Genomic DNA, 20,902 nt, shown 5'->3' on the forward strand with positions numbered 1-20,902 from the left:
TTGGTTTCTTTTCCTTCTTTTTTTTTTTTTTTTTTTTTTTTTTTTGCATTGAAACCTGCTAGGGGTTCAGGGGTTCCGGGAGGCGCCGGAGCCTCAGAGGAACTGCAGGCAGCGGGGGGGAGGAACCGGGAGCGGGGCCGCGCTCAGCGTTCCGTGGCCGCGCTGTGCGGGGCGGTCGCGTCGGGCGGGATGAAGGATCGCCGGAGTTCGGCGCCTATGTGGTTCGACTGCACCTTGTCGCTTCCCGACGTTGTCTTTCTGAGCCACTTAATGCCCTTTCAGAGCCACTTAATTCTGTAAGTATAAGTTTTAAAATCCTCGTTGTGATTTTTTTTTTTAGTGTCTTCTGAAATCTGCCTAATGGCTGTGACAGAAAGCAGTGGATGGTTACGTTCCTGTTGAACGGCTGGGCGTTTGTTAACGAGCCCCGTTTGAAGTTCTGCTGCCGAAATGTCACTGTTTGTGGTTTTGCTGTTCTCTTGTGGGGAGAAAAAAAATAAATAGGTTAAAAACTGAAATCGACTTGACAGAAAAAAAAAAAGTCAGTGTTGATAAGCAGGTAAGAGTAAGAAGATATTGAGGCGCTGTATGTATTCCTCAGCAATTACCACGTACAGCTGGACCCACCCTGCACTATTTAGTTTCTAGTTTATATTTTATATAGAACAGCTGTTCTGATTTGTCATTTTTTGCGTGCGCTTTATCTTACAGCTGGGAAGCAGCAGTTGTGCTGAGTTACACGCAAATCAATGGCAAACTTCAGGGACGCTGTGGTGTATAATAAACAGTGCTGCAGCATAGTGATACCTGATGACAAACATCATAGCTGTCCTGGTACTTCAGAATAAGGAAGCAAACAAGCTGTGGGACATCTGTAGTCTGGTCTTGTGAGACGTTCTGTGTGCTGCCTCCAATAGACTCCAATAGTTATGGGGGCTTTAAGGTCTTCTTAAAATTGGTTCTTTGATATTGGCATCGTGATTATCTTAATGCTGTTGATCTGGAAGTGCTTTACTGATCATAGGCCCTGTTTGGGAAGAAAAAGTACCTTTTGGAAAGTGGAAATACTGGAAGTCTCTACCTGTCACTGGCTGATCCAGCCAACATTTCATGAGAGAGACAAATATAGTTTGCAAGTCCGAAGGACAGGGCCAAAAAAAAAAAAAAAAAAAAAAAAAAAAAAAAAAAAAAAAAAACTGTAAGAATCCTGAAGTGACAGAGCTGCTTATGCACCTCTTGAGCTCCTTTAGACAGCATATGCATATTTTGAAGTGTTTAGCAAAGTGGGCTGCTCCAATTCCTTTCATTTGATTTGATTATTCAAGGCCAGATTGGATGGGGCCCTGGGCAGCCTGGTCTAGTGTTAAATGGGGAGGTTGGTGGCCCTGCGTGTGGCAGGGGGTTGGAGATTCATGATCCTTGAGGTCCCTTCCAACCTGGGCCATTCTGTGTGATTAAATCTGTGTGTGATTTCAGGCACTTCCTTTAAGAATAGATATTTAAGTTTAAATAGAATGAAGACCTTCTCCTTGATGCGCAGTTCTGCAATGTGCTGAAATGAGTGAGGCTTTGAGATGAATAAATGTATTTCATTTGATCTGCAGTGGTTGTAAGTCTTGAAAGTAACATCAAAGATCCCAGGACAGATTGCTAAGTGGATCATGTCTTGGATGAGTGTATTTAATGCAGTCTTACTTAGACCGTATCCTTCTGTGTGCTTAATTCTGCTGTCTGAAGATCGCTGTCAGTTTGAGGTTTTATTGATAGGGAAGTACTGTTTCTGTGTGATATTGTCAAGTATTAGTCGAATTACATGGCAACGAATAAAGGGGTCGTCTGGCTTCTTTGCATGAAAATAGAATGTGCAAAACAGATGGAGGTGCCATCTGACAGGATCACAGAGGCTGTTTCCTTGGGTGGGTCCTGAGAGCAGATGCTCTTTAGTGAAGCACTGAGGGAAGAACCCAGGTTGTGTTTGTGTATCTGTGTGCACAGAAGAGCAGGTTATATTGGGTTGACCATGGTGGTATGCTGATGGTGGTACGCAGCTCCCAAACATGAGGTGCTGTGTGTGGGCTCGTGCTGGTTGGTTGGTGATGTGATTCGTGTTCTGTCTCACCTGCACTGAAACATTTTGTAGTCAGGGTTCTGTGTGTTCAGCTTTCTAAGGCACAAGCAAAGCACAGATGTAGCCCTGCTGTCAAAAATAGCAAAAGAATGTCACTGTAATTATATTGGCAAAAAATGCCCTTTTGCAGGAATAGATTGCTTCACTTGGGGAGCCACTTCAAGCAGTGCCAATAAAAGATTTCTTGCTGGAGTAAGCTGTTTCCCGTAGATGGTTTTCCCATACTGACTGTATTTGCATACTGTGCATGTGCATAGATGTATACAAATAAATATTCCTGTTAACCGTAACAGTAAAAGTAACCGATGTCTCTGTCTGAGCTGAGCTACAGCTGAGGCCCCCAGCTGTTGACTGGCTGAGGTTTCTCACAAGTGAGGCTTCTTGCAGCTCACAGTTTCCTCTGGGAGTTGCTCTGCAGCCTCATTCAATCTGTGTCTCCAGGGTTTCTTTCTTAACCCAAGCTACAGCTACTATCTCTATCAGAGCTATTGATGAGGTCCCTCAGCCACTGCCCCAGTGAAAATGTTCTGTCAGCCATTTGAGTTCCCTCTCTAGCCCATAGTTTCCATCAGTGGTCCCTTTCCTGCCACTCTACATGCACAGCTCTAGGATTTCTTTTTCTCTCAATCTTAAACCAGAGAGAGGTCCCTTTAGTTGCTTTCCATGCTTCTGTACATTGCTATTACAGCTCATGGTTTCCTTTTGGCAGGATGAGTGGGGCTGCGTTCCCATCACCAGCTGCTGAGATGGCAGAAATCAATCGCCTTCAGTATGAGATGGAGTACACCGAAGGGATCAGTCAGCGCATGAGGGTCCCAGAGAAACTCAAAGTGGCTCCTCAGAATGCTGACCTTGAGAAGAGCATCCCAGAAGGATTTCCAAATGCCAGTGTAACTATGCAGGTTCCAGAGCGGATTGTAGTGGCAGGTATGTCTGCATCTCAATATGGTAAAAACAGGCCAAAATTTAAATCCCCCAAATTTCTGAAAGGACAGAAATATATATTTAAAGAAAAACATAAAATGCTTTCCAATTCTCAAACAGTTGTTGCTCATCAACTTTGGCCTAGGAAGTACCTCAAATTTTGAAAATGCTTTGTGAATAGTTTGGTGTAACTTGCGAAGGAAATAGTTAACAAAAGAAACTTGCTTTCTGTTGACAACTGATGTTCTTGCAGGTAATAGTGAAGACATTCCACTTTCCAGGCCTCCAGACCTCGACCTTCTTCAGTCTACTCCATTCAAACCACTGGCGTTGAAAACTCCTCCCCGTGTTATTTCTCTTAGTGATCGACCACTAGATTTTTTGGACTTAGAAAAACCTCCACAACAGACCCCTCAAAATGAAGAGGCTAGTACTTATTTTGCTTTTTACCTGGTTGAGAATTTTTTTTCTAAAGCAAAATGAAATAAAGATTTCTCTGCTGTAGTGCAGGTCTATCTGCTGCAATCTAAGTTAGGAAAATACAAAATATCTTTATAAGCACTGTAGTTCTAACTGTGACCTTTAAGTTCTATATTTAACTGACAAAATGACTGGTGGTTTTAATTTGCAGTTTTGTTATTGGAACACATAGTGAGATGCTATAAGCATGACAGTCTGACAAATGATATAATACATAGAATTAGTGAGTTTTAACGAAAGTCTAAAAAACATACTTTAAAGACGCATATGGCAGTGGCATGCAGGTGAATGATGTGTAATTGGCATCTTACAAACTGGAAAATACTAGTGAAGTTGTGCATCCTGTACGCTTGTTCATACTTGTGGCATTGGGTTGTATGGATTGATAACAAAAGGATGGCAATGAGTCTGCAACTTGGTTTTACATGTACCAGCATCAGATCCTCTCATCTGATGCCTTCCTCCTAATCACCAAGAGACCCATGGAAACATAGAATGGCTTGGGTTGGAAGGGACTTAAAGATCATCTAGTTCCAACTCCTCTGCCGTGGGCTGGTTGCCACCACCAAATCAGGGCTCCATCTAACTTGGCTTTGAACAAGGATGGGATACCCACAGTCTCTCTGGACAGCCTGTTCCTGTGCTTCACCACTCCCTGAGTAAAGTACTTCTTCCTAACATGTAACCTAAATTTCCTCTCTTAGTTTAAAGCGGTTCCCCTTTTATCACTATTAGGCCACATAAAAAGTCTCCATCCTGCTTATAAGCTCCCCTAAAGTACTGGAAGGCCTCATTGAGATTTCCCTGGAGTCTTCTCCAAGCTAAACAAACCCACTTCCCTTAATTCCTCATGAAGAGGTGCTCTGGCCTTACAGTCTTCGTGGCCCTCCTCTGGACTGCTTCAACAGCTCCAGTTTGACTTTGAGGACTGAACTAACTTAACTCTCCAGTGCTAAGTTTTTAGATCCTGGGATTTCCTGTCTTTCATCTCCCTTTTGTTCCCCTCTTGTGCAGGTTCGTTCAGTGGGAAGACTGAAGAGAGAACGTTCCATGAGTGAAAATGCTACTCGACAGAATGGCCAGCTGGCCAGAAATGATTCCATGTGAGTAAAGCAAGAGGGTACAGGGATACAACTACAGCTTTACTACGTATCTCTTTTGTTCTTTATCTCTTCATGCTGTTTTTTTTTGTTTTGTTTTGTTTTACTAAGTAATGTTTATGTGTGCTGTAGCAAGTATATAATTTTGAACACTAGAAAGCTAGCATTTTTCTTAATTTCTATGCTTCTGGTACAGTGAGGGTTTTCTTGGAGTTTAGAGGTGGGAGTGTTTGTGGGCACATGGTTGTTTCATGAGTTATTGTGAATTGCTGCATTAGGAGATTTTTCAGTTTCTGAAGTGGTGTAATTTTTTTTTTTTCCTGAATTTTCAGGTTATTTCAAAGAAATTGAGCTATTTGTGTGCATTAAAATGTTCCCAGTTATTGCTGTTGGTATCACATAATGGTTTGAATTAATAGACAAAGAAATATGGTTATTTCTCATGAGTATGAGAGTAAGTCGTTTTTCATTGGTGTCTGTATACTTTGTGGATTGGGATCTGTGAGCATGTATCATCATCTCCTGAGACAAAAATGGCAAGTAGATTTAGAACCGGAAAGTTCATTTACTGATACCATCAGAGGTAGCAGTTCTTATGGTACTTTCTAAAGACATGCATGTCTATATATTCCGATTAGATACAGTAGTCATTTGATTGCTCTCAGTATATTTTGAGTGATGGCATTCTTCCACCTGGCAATAATTTTATTGCAGTGTAACACTTAATCTTCCTGTGTATGTATGTATTGATCAAAACAATTCCTAATATAGCTACCCTAAGAAATGCTGCTTTAATGAAAGAATCTGAGATGTGAGACGTAACAATGGGATTCATTCTGTGTTGGACAAATGAAGACTCAATAGTGCAATATTGCTAAACCACCTTAAATTTAGTTTAGGAAATAAGCACATGACCTACTTAGGGTTCTACTTATTTTTAGTGTTTAAAAAAAAAAAAAAAAAAAGAAAGTAAACTGTCCTAGGAATGCCTGCTCTCTTGTATTTACAGGAGTACCAAGAGGTGCTCTATATTCTAGGTTTCTATCTACCTATGAGTCAATTTGTCTAAAACTGCTGAAATATATTCAGATGCCTATTTCAGGAATTACAGTTTTCCTTCTCTTCCTCCAGATCTTCACGGAAATACTGTTGCTTATCTTCGTTTTCTTAATCAGGCTTTTGATTTGTACAAGCTCATAGATCTCACATATCTAGATCTACTGAACTTTAAGTTCACTGAGCTGACAAACTCGAATTCACATCCATAAGCTGCTGATCAGCTCAGTCTCCAGGTGTTTTAGCAGCCTAGTAAGTGTCCAAGTTCCCTTTGACACTGGTCACCCAGTTAAAATATGTCGGACTGGATATGCTGGAACTTTGCCACAGGAATGACCTTCAAATGCCTGTTTGATGGTTTGCATACAGTGCATGCAGGAATGGATGGTCTTCATGTGGTGGAAGTTGCTTGTGAAGAAGTTTAGCACTGTGATGTTACTTTTTCAGTCCTTGTTGGAGGAAAAGCAGATGGTGAATGAATTCTTGCAATTTCTTGAAATCACTTTATCCATGCTCCCAACATTTGTTTGCGCTCCCTAAAGTCACAGGCTGCGTCTGCCTAGCCAGCAACCTAGAAAACTAGCAAGAGCAGCTCTGCCTGGATGTGTCTCATCCCTGTGAGACTTCTCATGTCTGAATTTCTTCAATCCAGAAATCTTAAATTTGCAAAACTCATCTCTGTGCTTCACTATTCTACTGTATGTAGAATTACTGGTTTAAAACTGTCTAAATGTTATTTGCCAACATAATTGCTTAATCTATTAGCAGTCCTTCAAAGAGGCTTGGCAGTGCAATACAAACCTGATATCCTCTAAATTTAAGAGGGACGTGATGAGTGAACTAAGTCACTGCTAATTTGTACCACTCCGTTTATTGTATGCAAGAGCCAGGAAATTGTGACACATCTGGAGATGAGTTTTCCTGTCTTGATGCTTGTGCTAGCACCTGCATAATGTTAAATCCAGGTTATTTTACTAGGCTTTTCCAGTCTTCTGGAAGAATTATGTAAGCTTACACAAGATTCTGGATCAGTCTGTTTTGTTTCTATGAAGAGTAACATTTAACTGATACTAAGCCTGTTGTGTCTGTGCTCTCTACTGATAATGCGGAAGAACCTGCATTTCTTCACTGCAGCATTCCACATTTGCTGGCCTGCAGAAAATGCATTTTTTTTCTTATGACAGAAGTTATGCTGGGCCTAGCATATAGATCATCTGTTCTGATACCACTGAGATTCCTAGAAATGCTTCTTTTTCTGTCATCATTGCTGCTTTTGACGCAGTGTGGTCAAAAAAGAAAGCACTTTCAAAATGCTGTGGCATTCTGAGTCTGTCACTTCTGCCTCATTTAGCTTGTATCAATCTGCAGGTGGAGAATGCGACTACAGACCTGGCTAATGCTCAGGAGAATGTTCTATCAATACATATTATGAAAATACTCTGTTCAAGGTGAAATTCCGCATTTGTGTGAGTCGTGCCTTTTGCACCCAGAACAAAAGGCTTGATATCTCTTGACTCTTTTCCTTATCATTTAGGCCTATGGGACATATATTGCAAACAGCAAAAGAAAAAAGTAAGCTTTGTGGAAATAGAAGTGGTAATTCTATGAACAAAACTGATAAGATAGCATTCTGTTTTCACTGTGGTAGCCACTTAGAGACACTGCTGATGTGGATGTGTTCTGATGTTGAATAAGATAGGCAATGCAAACAAATAAACCTGCTTGATGTTAATTATGCTACCTCAGATGGTACTGATTATCACATAGCCTGTAGGTTGCTATTTCTTTTAGAGAGTCCTGGTAAACGTGATTAATTTCTTCTAAACTTCATTCCCTTTGTTATTGATAATAAACCGTTTAAATAGAGACATTATACTAAAAATGCATTCTTTGCACTACAGAAAACTTAAGTGTACGCCTGTTATGTCTCATGTAACTTCAACTTTAATTTCTTTACCTCCTAGAAATAATATTTTTTCACTACTGTACAAATACACAAGAAACTAGCTGCTCTTGAAGTTCTTGTCTCCAGTGGTGTTGGCTGATAGTATTATCTTTGCTCTAATTATTGCAATGGTACAATGCTGCTTCATCAAAACTGGCTTGACTTTTAAGTTGATTTCATGTTTAGGTAGTTCTGCAATAAAAAGTACTGCAACAAAGATCAGCACCTTATTCCCATGGGTTTTTCTGGAGTCTAGTTCACATCTTCGTAGGAAACACAGTCCCATCTTTTACACTCATTTCAAATTACATCAAATATTTCATTCTTATAAAAGTTGTTTTTTTCTTTTGTCTATTTTCCTGATAGATGAGATAGCACTGAGTAGACTGTCCCTATTGAAAAAGCACATTGGGTACTGCTGTGTAAAAACTTTATCTGCTTACGAGAGAGTATAATACTCAAGTTTTAATCTGCAACAGTATTGTCTTCAGACAAAATACTCGCATGTACTGTGCAAAATTCCATTTCCTGACCTACAATAGTGACAAAATCAGATGTTCTGGAATAGATTGAGGCAAAGGAATTGGCTGTGCTCTTTACCACTATGTTCTCCGTATGATATAGATAAGGTTTTTTTCCTCTTGTTCTTTGAGTTTTTTGGGGTTTTTTTCCACTCTCTCTTGTCATCCACTTGCATGCATTTCCAACAGTTTGTTGGGAGTTGGGCTTTGTTTGAGAAAGTAATTCTCAAATGCTCAAAAACAAAAAAAAAAAAATTGAGACTAACAAGTGGGCATCTTCTTGTACAATAACTTTCTACCCATTTAGCAATATTAACTGCTCTTTAAATGGCATTTTTATAAAGGATGCTTACTTAAGAGATTACAATTATTATTCAAGGTGGCACAGATCAGATACTGTCCCAAGAAATAAAATGCCACGGTTCCAGTCACCTCTTTCGACTAAGGATTGCACGTAAGCCAACATGTTACCTGGTATATGAAAATCAGGAGTGTGTTTAAGTATGTAGCGCTCTCTGCAATACTAACTTTCACACTAAGTATGTGTAACTTAGAATATAAAATTGAAACAGCCTTTGCTACACTGAATATGTGGTTTCTATTTCTGTTGCATGCTTTCCCAAGCTTTCCCAAATCACCAGTGTGAGAAACGTAGGGAGAAATAAGTGGTGGAGAAGGAAAGGCAGAGCTTCAACTAACAATTGATTTTATTAAAAAAAGAAAAAAGAGAGAAAAGAAAAGCTTTAGTCTTGCAGTCTTGTTCTTTGACTGTGATTACCTGTAGAAATGAAGCTATTTCTTGTCCATTGCTAGTCGGTGTTGAATGCAAAGGTTCCACTGTGAATCATGAGTCAACAAGCCACTGAGATTGGATAAAAATGGGTAGATTGTGTGATTTTGGTTTCTTTTTTTTCCTTCTGCTCCTGCCTTTCCCTTTGAGCTCTCTAGGGAGATGCACTTTTCTATTTCATAGCTTGAGAAATCCTGTTCTTCATGCAGGTTATGGGGTAAAAGGTTGTGGTATGCACGTCTGTAATGATAGTGCAGTCTGTGGCTGAATCTAAACTAACTTCTAATTTAAATCTATTTACCTTTATTTGATATTCCTGGAGCTAAGAGAAACAAACTCTGTATTTCTCACACCTTTTTAGAAGGCTTTGGGGACACTGCTGGGAAGGTAGACTGCTACTGAACTCCTTCATAGTAATTTCTACAATTCACTGTTCTGAAATTTACTAGTGTTTTTAACCAGAAAGTGCTGAAACAGTGACTGTCTGGGACTGGATGTGAAAACTGTTCAGAAATTTTAAATGAAATTGCATTGAAGACTAAGAACATTCCTCTACCAATTGAAAAGATAAGGGTGTAGCTACAATTTCTGATATTTGTTCAATGTTAGAGAATTATTTTTGTCATCTTGGCTGGTTTGTGTATCAGATGTTTACTTAACTAAATTGCTTTTCCATGGCTTCTGATGTAGTCCAAGGGGCTAGTGCATGCTTATAGATGAGTAATCCTGAAACAGGAGCACAGGGGAAGAATTCAGCTTCTTCATTTGCCCCCTGCATCCCATATTCACTAACTCTGAGATTTGAGCCCTTTATTTAATTATTCTTGCTTTCAGAAAGGAAGAAAGGTCTCTCCTAAACTGTGTACTTCAGAACAATAACAAAATTAGCAGTAGTCCTTATGGAGAAAATTTGACTAATGTAATGTAGCTGTGCAGTTCATTTCATGTCCAGGAGGAAATATATTCAAAGTAAGAAATGAGTTTTTCTCTAGTAAAAAGAACTCTTGAATGAAGTACCTCTTGAAGCTGCCCATAAACCAATGACTGTAGACTATTTCAGTGAATTAGGAACTACCTGGTTCTGCAGTCTTTTTTTTTTTTTTTTTTTTTTTTCTTTCCCTGAACTGTAGACTTTCTACATGTGAGTTTCTTCTAGGGAATTTTGTGTAGTTTTAGTTCAGTAGTTGTTTGTTTGTTTGTAGTTTTTCAGTATCTACATAATACTCTGCAAATAACATTACTAGGGTTATTTACAATAAAAGTATTTTGGACAATGTGAATTTTACAGTATTTTATGGTTTTCCATATGTTTATATACTGTCACTTCTTTAAAAGCTCTCATTCAGCCTAATATCTGAGATGATAAACAAGGAAAATTAGCTGTGTAGTATAACGACATATTATGACATCAAGCCTTGAGCTCTTTTTTCCTTTCCTTCAAGCTGGTAAATCCATACAGGAATAGAAAATCTCATGAATTTACTTCAGTGACAATATTTCCCTGCTTCTAGTGATTTTTTTCTACTGACTATTGGGATTTCCAATGCAATTGAAGAAATAAATTTGTGGCTGTGACCACTGCTGTTGATGGCAAAATAGAAATCATTGTAAATGTGAAAGAGAGATCAATTCTGCAACTCATAGAAAAAATATAGAAATGTTTATTTATATTTTTATTTCTTTTTACTTTTGGCTACACTTATTCTTCAGCAACATGAGAAGGTATTTGCACTTTAGCTGATAAATACTGACTAATGTCAGTCAAGCACCAGCCACTGCTATCTTTGCATGTCTCTAGAAGCTTGGGATGGCTTTAACTGTTCTGTGGCTGAAGGGACATCTGTGTAACATGCTTTGAATCTCTTTTCAATTGAATTTTCTTTCTTACTCAGTTTTGTAGTCTTGCTGCCAGCCAGTCACAAAGCAGCTCTGTTCAAAACAGAGCATTAAAGGGCTGTGACCCACCTGGAAATTATCCACATTTCAAACCCATTTACAATTGCTCAACCATTCAGGGTTTGATTAGTTTCATAAAAATGCTAACAAATGTGGAAAGATTTGTATTCTAACTCTGGTAACTTTGCCACTTCTATTTTGCATCAACAGTTCAAGGAGTGTTGAAATAAGAATGTTAATCTTGGAATAGAAACTATCCCAAGATTTAAGGGTACAGTGATGCACGCTTTCTCTTGTATGTATGTGTTAATGTAAATGAGAAAGCTAACAGAAGTGACTTCCTCTTTAAAAAAAAAAAAAAAAAAAAGCGCCTCATTTAAGAATCCCTGATTAAAATAAAAGAAAACCTTGGTGTTTGAAGGGCAATGTGGATAATGTCAGGTTAAACTTGAGGAAAAATGACTTAATCAAATGCAGTTTATCTAAATTTGCTTCTGTCTGGTAGAGGTAAGGTTTGTATAATGCTTTAAACCAAAATGCTCATCCTTCCATCTCAATCCTCTGTATTTTTTTGTAAGGGTCTTTTTTTTTTTTTTTTTTTTTTTTTTTTTTCATCATGGCCAAAAACTCAGATCATGTAACTTATCCCTGGGATATGAATTCTGTGCTGAAAGGCTAGCAATAGCCTTTAAACATTGTTCATGTGCAAATCAAAATGCTATCTTGATCTTTAGTCACAACATGAAGAAAAAATTGTTAAAGAGTCTGTGAGGTTCTCCTTGCTGAGAAAACTTGTGCTTTTAAAAATACTTTCTCATTGGTGTCAGTGAGGACTTGTCTGCTGATTTTGCCAGGCACAGAATGGGCTGGGCAAGGCCTTTCTAAAACTATGCAGTGTAACCCTTCAGAATTGCATATGTGAACATAGCTCACAATTCCTTACAGCTGGAATTTGGGGATGCCACCTTCACAATGCTGAGAGAAGGGTAAATTGAAAGCGAGCAATAAACATTTTGGAATGGGTGCTATCTGAAAAGTTTGTTTGTTTTTTTTTTTTTTTAATTAAAAATCTGACTACAGTATTTCTTTCTTCATTTATTGTGCTTATATGAACAGTGTGACACCATCAGTGCAACAGGCTCGTGTCTGTCCTCCCAATATGTTGCCTGAAGACGGAACTAATCTTTACTCTGCTCGTGGCATTTTATCGTTTATCCAGTCTTCCACACGTAGGGCTTACCAGCAGGTCTTGGATGTGCTGGATGAAAATCGCAGGTGATTGGTTGTCACTGATTCTGCCAGCTTCTGCTGCTTTCATTTTCTTTCTCCTTTTAGTGGAGTGTGGTTTATGTTTACAAAATAATGAGATGAAATTATTTGCTTTTGCTTTCCTTTGCGTTCACTATTCATAAGCAATTTAATTGTCCAAAATTCACATTTCAAAATGCTTCTGTTTATTGAAATACAGCATTAAGATTTCCTTCCAAATGAAAATCGTAAGAGCTAATCTGTGACTGGGAGGGATTTAATTTTTCCAAGTTGTCAGGTTTTTTCTTCAATTAATGCCTGATCTCAAACCTGCAAATTTATTAACCTTATCTACTACTTTTATTTTGGTGAGTAATGGTGCAAATCAATAAGATTGGGTTGATGTTGCCATAAATCAAATGTACAGCAACTGGATATGTTTCTGTGCAAACGTACAGAAACTGGATATGTTTCTGTGCAAGGCATTGGTTGCAGATGCTGCTTTTGATAATATGTTGAGACTTTAGGCTCTGTCAGTTTGTATAATGCATACTTATCTCTGGTTGATATGTGACTGATGGTGACCACTTCACTGGATGTTGTGAGGGGGGGAGGGGGAAGAAAAACCAATATATACAGAGTTTCTCCTTCAATTTATAATTTTTTTTGTTTCTATGAGTAAGCTGATACTTTGAGAGCTGATGAGCCCAAAGAAGCCTTGTTGTGATCAGCGTAGTTCCATTCTTTTCAAGTGGAGTTTTGCCCACTTGCTGTGTCCCTGTGCTGTTTTGATTTGACACTTCTGAGCACGACTAGAATGACATGTTTATCGCTGCAGAAGCATCTATAAAGACTAAAAATGATGAAATTTTCTTAGCAAAAGCAATTTTAATTTCAATACTGTGTTTGTCACAGAGGTTCAGATAAGAATCGCTGCATTTTGTAGTTCTTTCAGAGAGTTTGAATTAGAGAAGCGAACTGCCGTGGGTGCTGGGATGAACTGCTTGTTCCTCCTGCAGTCCTTAAGCAGGGCTGTACTCAGAAGTTCTTTCAAATTCCTTATCTGCTTCTGGTTTTGCTGTAGTACCAGTAGCACTCCTAATATTTTATAAAGTGAAGTGATTTGCTTTCTAGTTGTTTTGGTAAGGAAGTATGACCATCAAGCCAATCTTATTGAAAATGCCTGTTTTCACAGTTGTACCTCCTGTAGCTCACCACGTTTACTGACAGGACTGTACATCAATGCCTGTATTAATAATACCAAATCACACAGAACTCCAGTCTTGCTGATCTTTATGCCTTTAACCTGGAACTTGGGGAAAAAAAAATAAAAATAAAAATCAAGCAAAGCACAGTTGGGTGCTTAACCCAGTCTTAATCCCATGAAATTCCAAATTGTAGAGGTTAAAATGTCAATGCGTGTCCGTTGGGCAATAGTTGTTTGTTGTTTTATTTTTGTTCTGTCAATCTTGTCAGTATCAAAAGATTAGATGGAGTAACAGGCTTTGGTGGTGTTTTGCTTTCCTAACAAAATTAAAGCTCCCAGACAAAGAGGAATTCTTCTGTCTGAGAGTAACAGTACTGTATATTGTGCCAGAAGTCCTTGTTAAAATATGGACTGGAATTCTGGCCCTTTCCTCAGTCTGCAGAGAAGCAAAAAAGATTTACCCTGCCTTCCATTTGGCAGGTTCTTGCCCACATTTCCTTGGATTTTGCATGTATACATATTAATAAGCACACTTAACTTCAGTCATCAAAATAATTCTAGGGTTCTAAATGCTTCTAAATCTGCATTAGTCTTCCTGGTTTGGGTTCATTTTTTGAGGCACTCTGAGTAGCCTTCTGAAAAGAAACAGGAAATTGGTGTTACTCGCCTGTCAAGCAGTCTTACCCCCAAAATGAATTTATCAGTTAAGGTAAAAGTGTATTCCTAGTGGTTGGTTGTTTAGATACCCACTGTCATTCTACAGCCAGCGTAGGAATGTGAAATTTGGATGATTCACTTGCATGGTTGTAAAATATTGTTCATTTTAAACTGTTTCAAACTGCTGTCTGTTCTTTTGCTCTGTGTAATGTGTTCTATCTGAAAGCCTTAACTGTTTTAAATTTTATGCTAATTATGAGATCTTTTAAAATGAACAAGATCTGACTTGTGCTATTTACTGGAAATATTTTTCCTTATTTTGTGGCTTGCTTTTCTTTTTACAAAATATTTGCAAAATTACCTTGCAATTCACTGAAACTGCTGATGGTAGGTGCTGATTACAGTGCTGCAGCTAATGAATTATGCCTGGTTTGGTTGGCATTGCTCGCATGATAGATTCTTCAGATGGGCAACGATATAATGATTACTGTTTACACTGTCTGTTTACTCTTGCACTTCTTTCAGCTTGGACAAGGACAATAGGTCAGTTTTGCTTTCCAGTTCTAACCTTTTTTCAACTTCTATGAGACCAAAAACTAGTCTTTTAAAGGCTCATATGCTGCAGGCAACCAAAAAAGCTGCATTTAAGGATATTTTAGTATTATTTTAAATAAAGTGCAGGGAAAAAAAAATCAATTTTTACAATATTTGTACTTTATCTAAGCTATTCTTTGCCTATTGAACCAAGGACTTAACTATTTGGAGAGAAAAAGTATAGAAATTCATTGCTGTCTCCTTTTTATTAGATAAGTACTTTCTAAAAAGCCACCATCCTCACTAAGTGCCAAACCTCACCCACGTAGTAATTTCCTGAAGTGTTGTAAGATCACATTTTATTTTGAAGAAGCTGATGACAATCTTCATGGTAGAAATAATATGGTGCAAGTTAAGACTGTACCAGTCCTTACACAAGAGTTTAGATGAGGGTAATTCAGTTCAGAAGCAAATGAAACAGAGCTGCAGATGTGAAGAAGCCTTGCTTTGTTGAAGTAATCGCTTGTGGTGCTGAGGTGAGCAGAGAGAGCGGTTGTGCCTACTCACTGATGCTTCAGTGCACAAATCCTTTCTGTACTTCAGAGCTTCTATACTTCAGCTGAACTTCTTACCCAGTTCACCTCCAGATCACGTCCATAAAGTCCTAGTGCACATTCTTACAGCTGTTTGAGATTTCCAGATAAGTTTCAAAGTACGGTGAGAAGTCAACATAGCTGCTGCCCCTACTGAACAACGAATTGCTGGCCTGAGTCACGTGTGTATGCACACAGGTGATATAAACTGGACCTAGATTATCCACACCTCTTGCTTTCCTCTCAGACCATTTGATTGCATCATTACTGTGGTATTGCATGCTCTCCTCCAAGCAGAGGAAGATAGACCTGGTTCATTTGGTCATTGCATTATTACCTGTTTTACCACTGTTATTAAAATCCATTACTGTGCATTCCCGTTGTGTTTTAGGCTGCCATTGTATTTGCAGTGAAATATTTAAGTGCTGAGCATACCTAAATTATGGCTGCTTCTGATCACGTTTTAATACTTAGGTTGGAACTGCCAGAAGCAGCCAGAAGACCAAAAGTTTTAGGTTTTGTTGGTTTTTTTTTTGTTTGGTGTTTTTTTGTTGTTGTTTGTTTGTTTTTTTTTGTTTTTTTTACTTCTTGCTGAAAGATTGTCATGCCTTTACAACTAGAGGAGAGTTGAGCTACTGCACAGTGCGTTTACCTGAAAATTTACTGCTGAGTTTGAGGGCGAGGTGATCTCACTGATTTAGATGTCACTGTTACCTAAATTATTTTTTTGTTGCTGTTGTTGCTGATTTCCTGAAATTGAGCAAGTAAAAAGGGTGGGAGAGGCAGGGAAATACTGTGGTGATCCTCCTGGGCCCACCAATAAAGAAAGAAAAACGTGAACTGCAGAGAAAAGGAGGAAGACAACAAAGCCACCACGCTAGAGTGAGATTAAAGGTGTGTCTTCAGTGTAGCAGGTTCCCGGTTTGGATGGCACCTGCAGGACTGTAGTTCTGTTGTTTGCTGTAGTCTTCAGTTGCTTCCAGACCCAAGGCTTTTTTTTTTTTTTTTTTTTTGTAAGGATGGTACAGGTTACGTAGCATTGATTAGTTCTGCAGCATCTGTAAAACCTTAAGTTTACCACAAACTGCTACAGAGAACTAGAGTTCAGAGAGCATTTGAGAACTGTTGGTCTCATGACACAACATCAAGCTGCTGTTGGCATATTTGTTTATTACAGTCGACTTTTGTTCACAGAGGAATTCTGTAACCTGTTTTATAACTGCTTTATGCTGAATTCCTTATGTTTTCTCCAAGCATTTAGTTATAGCATCTGTCCAGCAAGACTGGAGACTAACGGAATTATTTCTCCCATTAAGAAATAGGAAAACCATTTTTGAGAACTTGAGGAAGAATATTATTTTATTATTGGTGCTGGGATTGGGAACTTCTGTTTTGTAAGGTGCATCATGCTGGCTTTCGCTTGTCTGCCTCTCATTTTTCACTTCCAGGACTTCATTTTTAGTTTTATGATATAATAGCAAAGTGCTCCAATTGCAGAAGATCTGTTTAGAGTAGGACCTAATCCCAGTGCTGTGTACTGGGAAGCTGTTTGCTAAGGCTTCCTAGACCCTCAATCTTTTCAATTCAGTCACAGCGATTGTGATGTTTTTGCACAGCACTTGGTCATTTTTGGGCCAGGCCACAGTGCTCACCCAGCTGCCTCAGCACCAGACCTGTGACTCCCAACTATCACAGCTGTAAGGATCTTCAACCCTGGATTCTCTTTCCCTATTGCTAACTTCAGAGGCTGGTATATATGTGGGTTGAGTGCACAGTACGAATACCTAAGAATACCTACTGCTGGCATTGGGAAAATAGAAGAAATTGTTCAACTGCTTGAAATCAGTTTGTTACACAGCACAGGTGTGCAACTGCCTCATTAGCAGAAGTACTGAAATCCATAGTGTCACTGTCATCGGAACATACAGCTGATGTCTTCTGAAAATTGGGGTGTGCCAACTTCTTCCTGACAAAGTGGTGCTTGTATCGTTTAAACGACTTAGAAAGCTGTAACCTTTTCTTGCCCTCTGCCTAGAAATAAAAGGAAGGAAACTTGAAAGAGCAGTAATAACAGGGATGCTCTTATCATCTACTTGAAGCTTTTAGTCACTTCTTCCTGCCTCTCCTTTATATCTGTACATGGTCCTTAGGTCTGTAGCCCTTGTTGTCTGAGTTATATTTAGCTTAGGTGAAGGAAGACAAGACAGAAATCCTTCTTTCCTTAGAGAGAGGAGAGAGTGATTAAAAGGCTTTTATGAAGTTGGAAGGTGTCTGATCTGAGGAGAGGCTGAGGGCTCTTGGTTTATCTAGTTTGGAGAAAAGGAGTCCAAGAGGCAACCTCATGGCTTACCACAACTTCCTGAGGGGAAGCAGAGAGGGAGGTGTCGAGCTCCTGGGAACTGAGGACAGGATGCGTGGGATGGCACAGAGCTGCACCAGGGAAGGTTCAGACTGGACATTAGGAAAATTGCTTTTACCACGAGGGTAGTCAAACAAGGGAACAGGCTTTGCTATGGAGGTGGTTAGTGCCTCGTGCCTGTCAGTCTTCAAGAGGCTTTTGGACAGTGTCCTCAATGGTATGCTTTTTTGGTTAGCTATGAAGCAGTCAGGCAGTTGGACTAGATGATGTTTGCAGGTTCCTTCCAACTGACATATTCTGTTCTGCATATGTATAGATATTTCTTTTCCTGAGGTTTTGTTTTTTGGAGAGCCTTTTTAAAAAATATGAGGAATCCCATAGTATTGTAAGGTTGTAACTCCTCCCAAATCTAAATTCCAACCATTCATCTTCAAATGAAGCTTTTTCATTTAAAAAAAAAAAAAAAAAAACCTACACAGCTGTAAACACTTGGTGTTAATTAAATTCAGTAAAATAAATAGGTGTTGTGTAGAAATATGTAAGTGGAAATATTTTGATGTTCCTTTGTTCTGTGTGTTTTACCTCTTATCTCTGTCATTTCCTGTTTCTGTCTCCTGTTTTCTGTCTACACAAAACTGCTATAGGCCAGTGTTACGTGGTGGGTCAGCTGCTACCACTTCCTCTAACCCTCATCATGACAACACCAGGTAAAGATTTTGTTGTTACTGTCAGTAGCGATCCGCTAATTTAATGGATCACAGTGCTCCTCCATCTCCCCCCTCACCCCTTAAGGCATTTCAGGCCCTTATTCCTCACCATCAAACTTACTTGTATAGTAGATATAACAGTGCTGCAGAAGTTGTGCGGCCAGGAGAGGATTTTAAATTACATTAGCAATGTGCTTTGAGTACCTCCTGTTTAATACGGTTGAATTTCGTATTGTTATTGCTAGGAAAGTTGGCCTTGCATCATGTTGTTTTTTCCAGGTGATTTCAGTAACATGCCTATGAGTGTTAGTGGTAGCAGGATGTGTTTTTACAGCCATTATGTTGGCAGACTGACATCACTTCGGCGGAACTGGATGTAATCTTAAAATGTGAGGGCATGATCAGGATTAAGGAAATTCCCGTTTCACACTATGCTTTTCTGTTTTCATCAAAGTGAAGATACCAACTATGTGAAAATGTGTGTATTGAAATAACTTATCCTGGAGTTAGAATAAAGCTTTATCTGAGTCATTACATCAAGAAAATTGAGGTGTTTTGATAATAACCCTCTTTCTGAAGCATGCAGAATTCACCAAGCAGTGATGGCACCTGACTCTTTGTTTACAGCATTCTCTGTCCTTTATCTAAAATATTAAGGTTATTTTGACTGAGATCATTAATCTCAGTGGGTGGAATATTTGAATAGATACTGAGCATAAGATACCCAGTTCTTTCCAAATCTTCATTTGGTTAGTTCAGATCTATTGCACATCTCTTGCAACTGTGACGTATTAGCTCAGGCAATTTTCAGCGTTCACTAAGCAGTGGAATAACTAGAAATAGTATTGAGAGACCAAGTGATACTAAGAAATCTGTCTGTGTGGAGAAATTCCAGAAATATTTGAATGTGGAAAACAGTGGACTCAGATTGAGCCAATCACCCACATAATACATCTTCATGCTTGATTCAGTCATCGTCCTATTGAAAGTACGTAACTCAGTAAAAGCCAAAAGGTCTGAGAATTCTCCTGCCTATCACCACCAAAAATACATCTACTAGAATGCTTATAAAATGCAATACTTGCTAAACTTTGTATGGATGAAGCAGCTAATTGATCTCTTTAACCTGATAGGTACGGTCTTTCCAACATGGATACCACACTTGAAGGAACACCGGACGACATGACTGTTGTAGATGCTGCTTCCTTAAGAAGGCAGGTATGTAATGTGTAACAGTTGATAATATTAAGAAAAAGCTGTAGTGATAAAATAGGAGAGCAGGCTGTCTGCTGTAATATAGTGGTATGGCTGCAAAGGAAGCTATGTAGTTGATGTGGTGAGATATGCTGACTGTATCCCTGCTAGACTGCCTGCACAAATCAGTATTGTTCTGGAGGTCTGGGGAGTCCAACTCCATTTCTGCTCCTGCTTAGCAGGGACAGCAAGGTCTCATCACTAGCCACTAAAGATGGAAAGTTACATTATCAAGTGTTTAAAATCCATCAAGCACAATACTGATTTTGGATGCCTATTTAAGCTTCTTGAAAGTCTGGCAACTTTATTTAAACTATTAAAAGTGTGTGTTTATTTTTAGATAATCAAACTTAATCGGCGTCTCCAGCTTCTGGAAGAAGAAAACAAAGAGCGTGCTAAAAGGGAGATGATCATGTATTCAATTACTGTAGCTTTCTGGCTACTCAACAGCTGGCTTTGGTTTCGGCGCTAGACACAGCTCTGAAAGATTTAGTCGATCAAAATACCATCAAAATTTGCAAAACTGTTTCTGAATTGTATGCTGTTTTATAATTCATACACTGGAAACTTCCACCACAGAAAAAAAAAAAGCCTATAGAATTGCAGTGTTAAAGGGACACCTTGTTGTTCAGTTATGCTGTATTTAATAGATTTGCATTGTGAATACTTGCAGTATCCTCCTTTGCATGCTTCAATGTAAATACGGATCAGCTGATTTTGAAATGAAGCTTGCTTTGTGCAATATAAGGAGAGTGTCTGACAGGAATAATCACTGGATTTTTTTTTTTGTTGTGGTTGGGAGAGAACAAATCAAATTGGGTTTGGGGAAAAAATATCAACACAAATAGTGAAATCTAGGTTTTATTGATCTGTTGTTAGATGCAAGTGAACATCATTGCACTAGTTCTCCTTCAGTCTAACTTGTATCAGAGGTGTGCCATATTCAAGGAATGTGTCCTGTTTCATGAGTATGTTCCTAGTTTAAGGCTGTGTGCAGGTCAGATAATAAAAGGTCTTTGCTAACATGCAGACTATCCAGAGGTGTGTAATATCTTTTGTTTCTTTTTATTTTAGCTTTAATTTTGCAGATGTTTTTTCTATAAAATATGTTTTTAAGCGAGTCAATCTGAGTGATCAAAAGACGATGGAGTACAAAAGACCACTGTAGTGTATTTAATAAAACAAAGAAATAATTTAAAAATTTGTTTAATATTATTTTAAGGAAGTTTGAGGATTTGTCTGAACTAGCAGCCTGGAAAGTAAGAGCCAGCAGCAGGTGGGCACCTGATAGCCTGCTCGAGGGATGCCTTGCCTGGCGTGCTCTGGAGTTGCTCTGGGTGTATGTGGTTAAGTACATCTGTATGGGAAGCAAGCCCAGTCTCCCCACATCCTGCAGTAGGGTTAAACATCCCCACTTCAGCTGCGTGATCCACCTTGTGCTGCTGTCCTTGCCAGACTGCTCTGTGGGAGCTCTGAGCCACGCACAGTGCTGCTGGAGCTCCT

The 20,902-nt window shown here is 38.9% G+C and overlaps 1 protein-coding gene across 7 annotated transcripts; it reads left to right on the plus strand.

Annotated features, from left to right (window-relative positions):
- Positions 1 to 2,838: 2,838 nt before the first annotated feature.
- MFF (mitochondrial fission factor) lies at positions 2,839 to 19,871 on the plus strand (the record flags this gene model as incomplete). 7 transcript variants are annotated; one of them, XM_079539570.1, is made up of 8 exons in its annotated part: positions 2,839 to 3,055; positions 3,306 to 3,478; positions 4,547 to 4,635; positions 8,534 to 8,608; positions 11,957 to 12,115; positions 18,083 to 18,145; positions 19,279 to 19,363; positions 19,740 to 19,871. In XM_079539570.1, 8 exons carry the CDS (start codon positions 2,839 to 2,841, stop codon positions 19,869 to 19,871), a joined length of 993 nt encoding a protein of 330 aa, XP_079395696.1. The 7 variants fall into 7 exon arrangements, with proteins under 7 accessions (XP_079395696.1, XP_079395702.1, XP_079395697.1 ...); XM_079539576.1 differs by lacking the exon at positions 8,534 to 8,608; XM_079539571.1 differs by lacking the exon at positions 8,534 to 8,608 and having other exon boundaries at positions 2,875 to 3,055; positions 12,074 to 12,115.
- Positions 19,872 to 20,902: the final 1,031 nt, after the last annotated feature.

This window comes from Tetrao urogallus (genome assembly GCF_951394365.1).
Source record: "Tetrao urogallus genome assembly, chromosome: 9".
NCBI lineage: Eukaryota > Metazoa > Chordata > Aves > Galliformes > Phasianidae > Tetrao > Tetrao urogallus.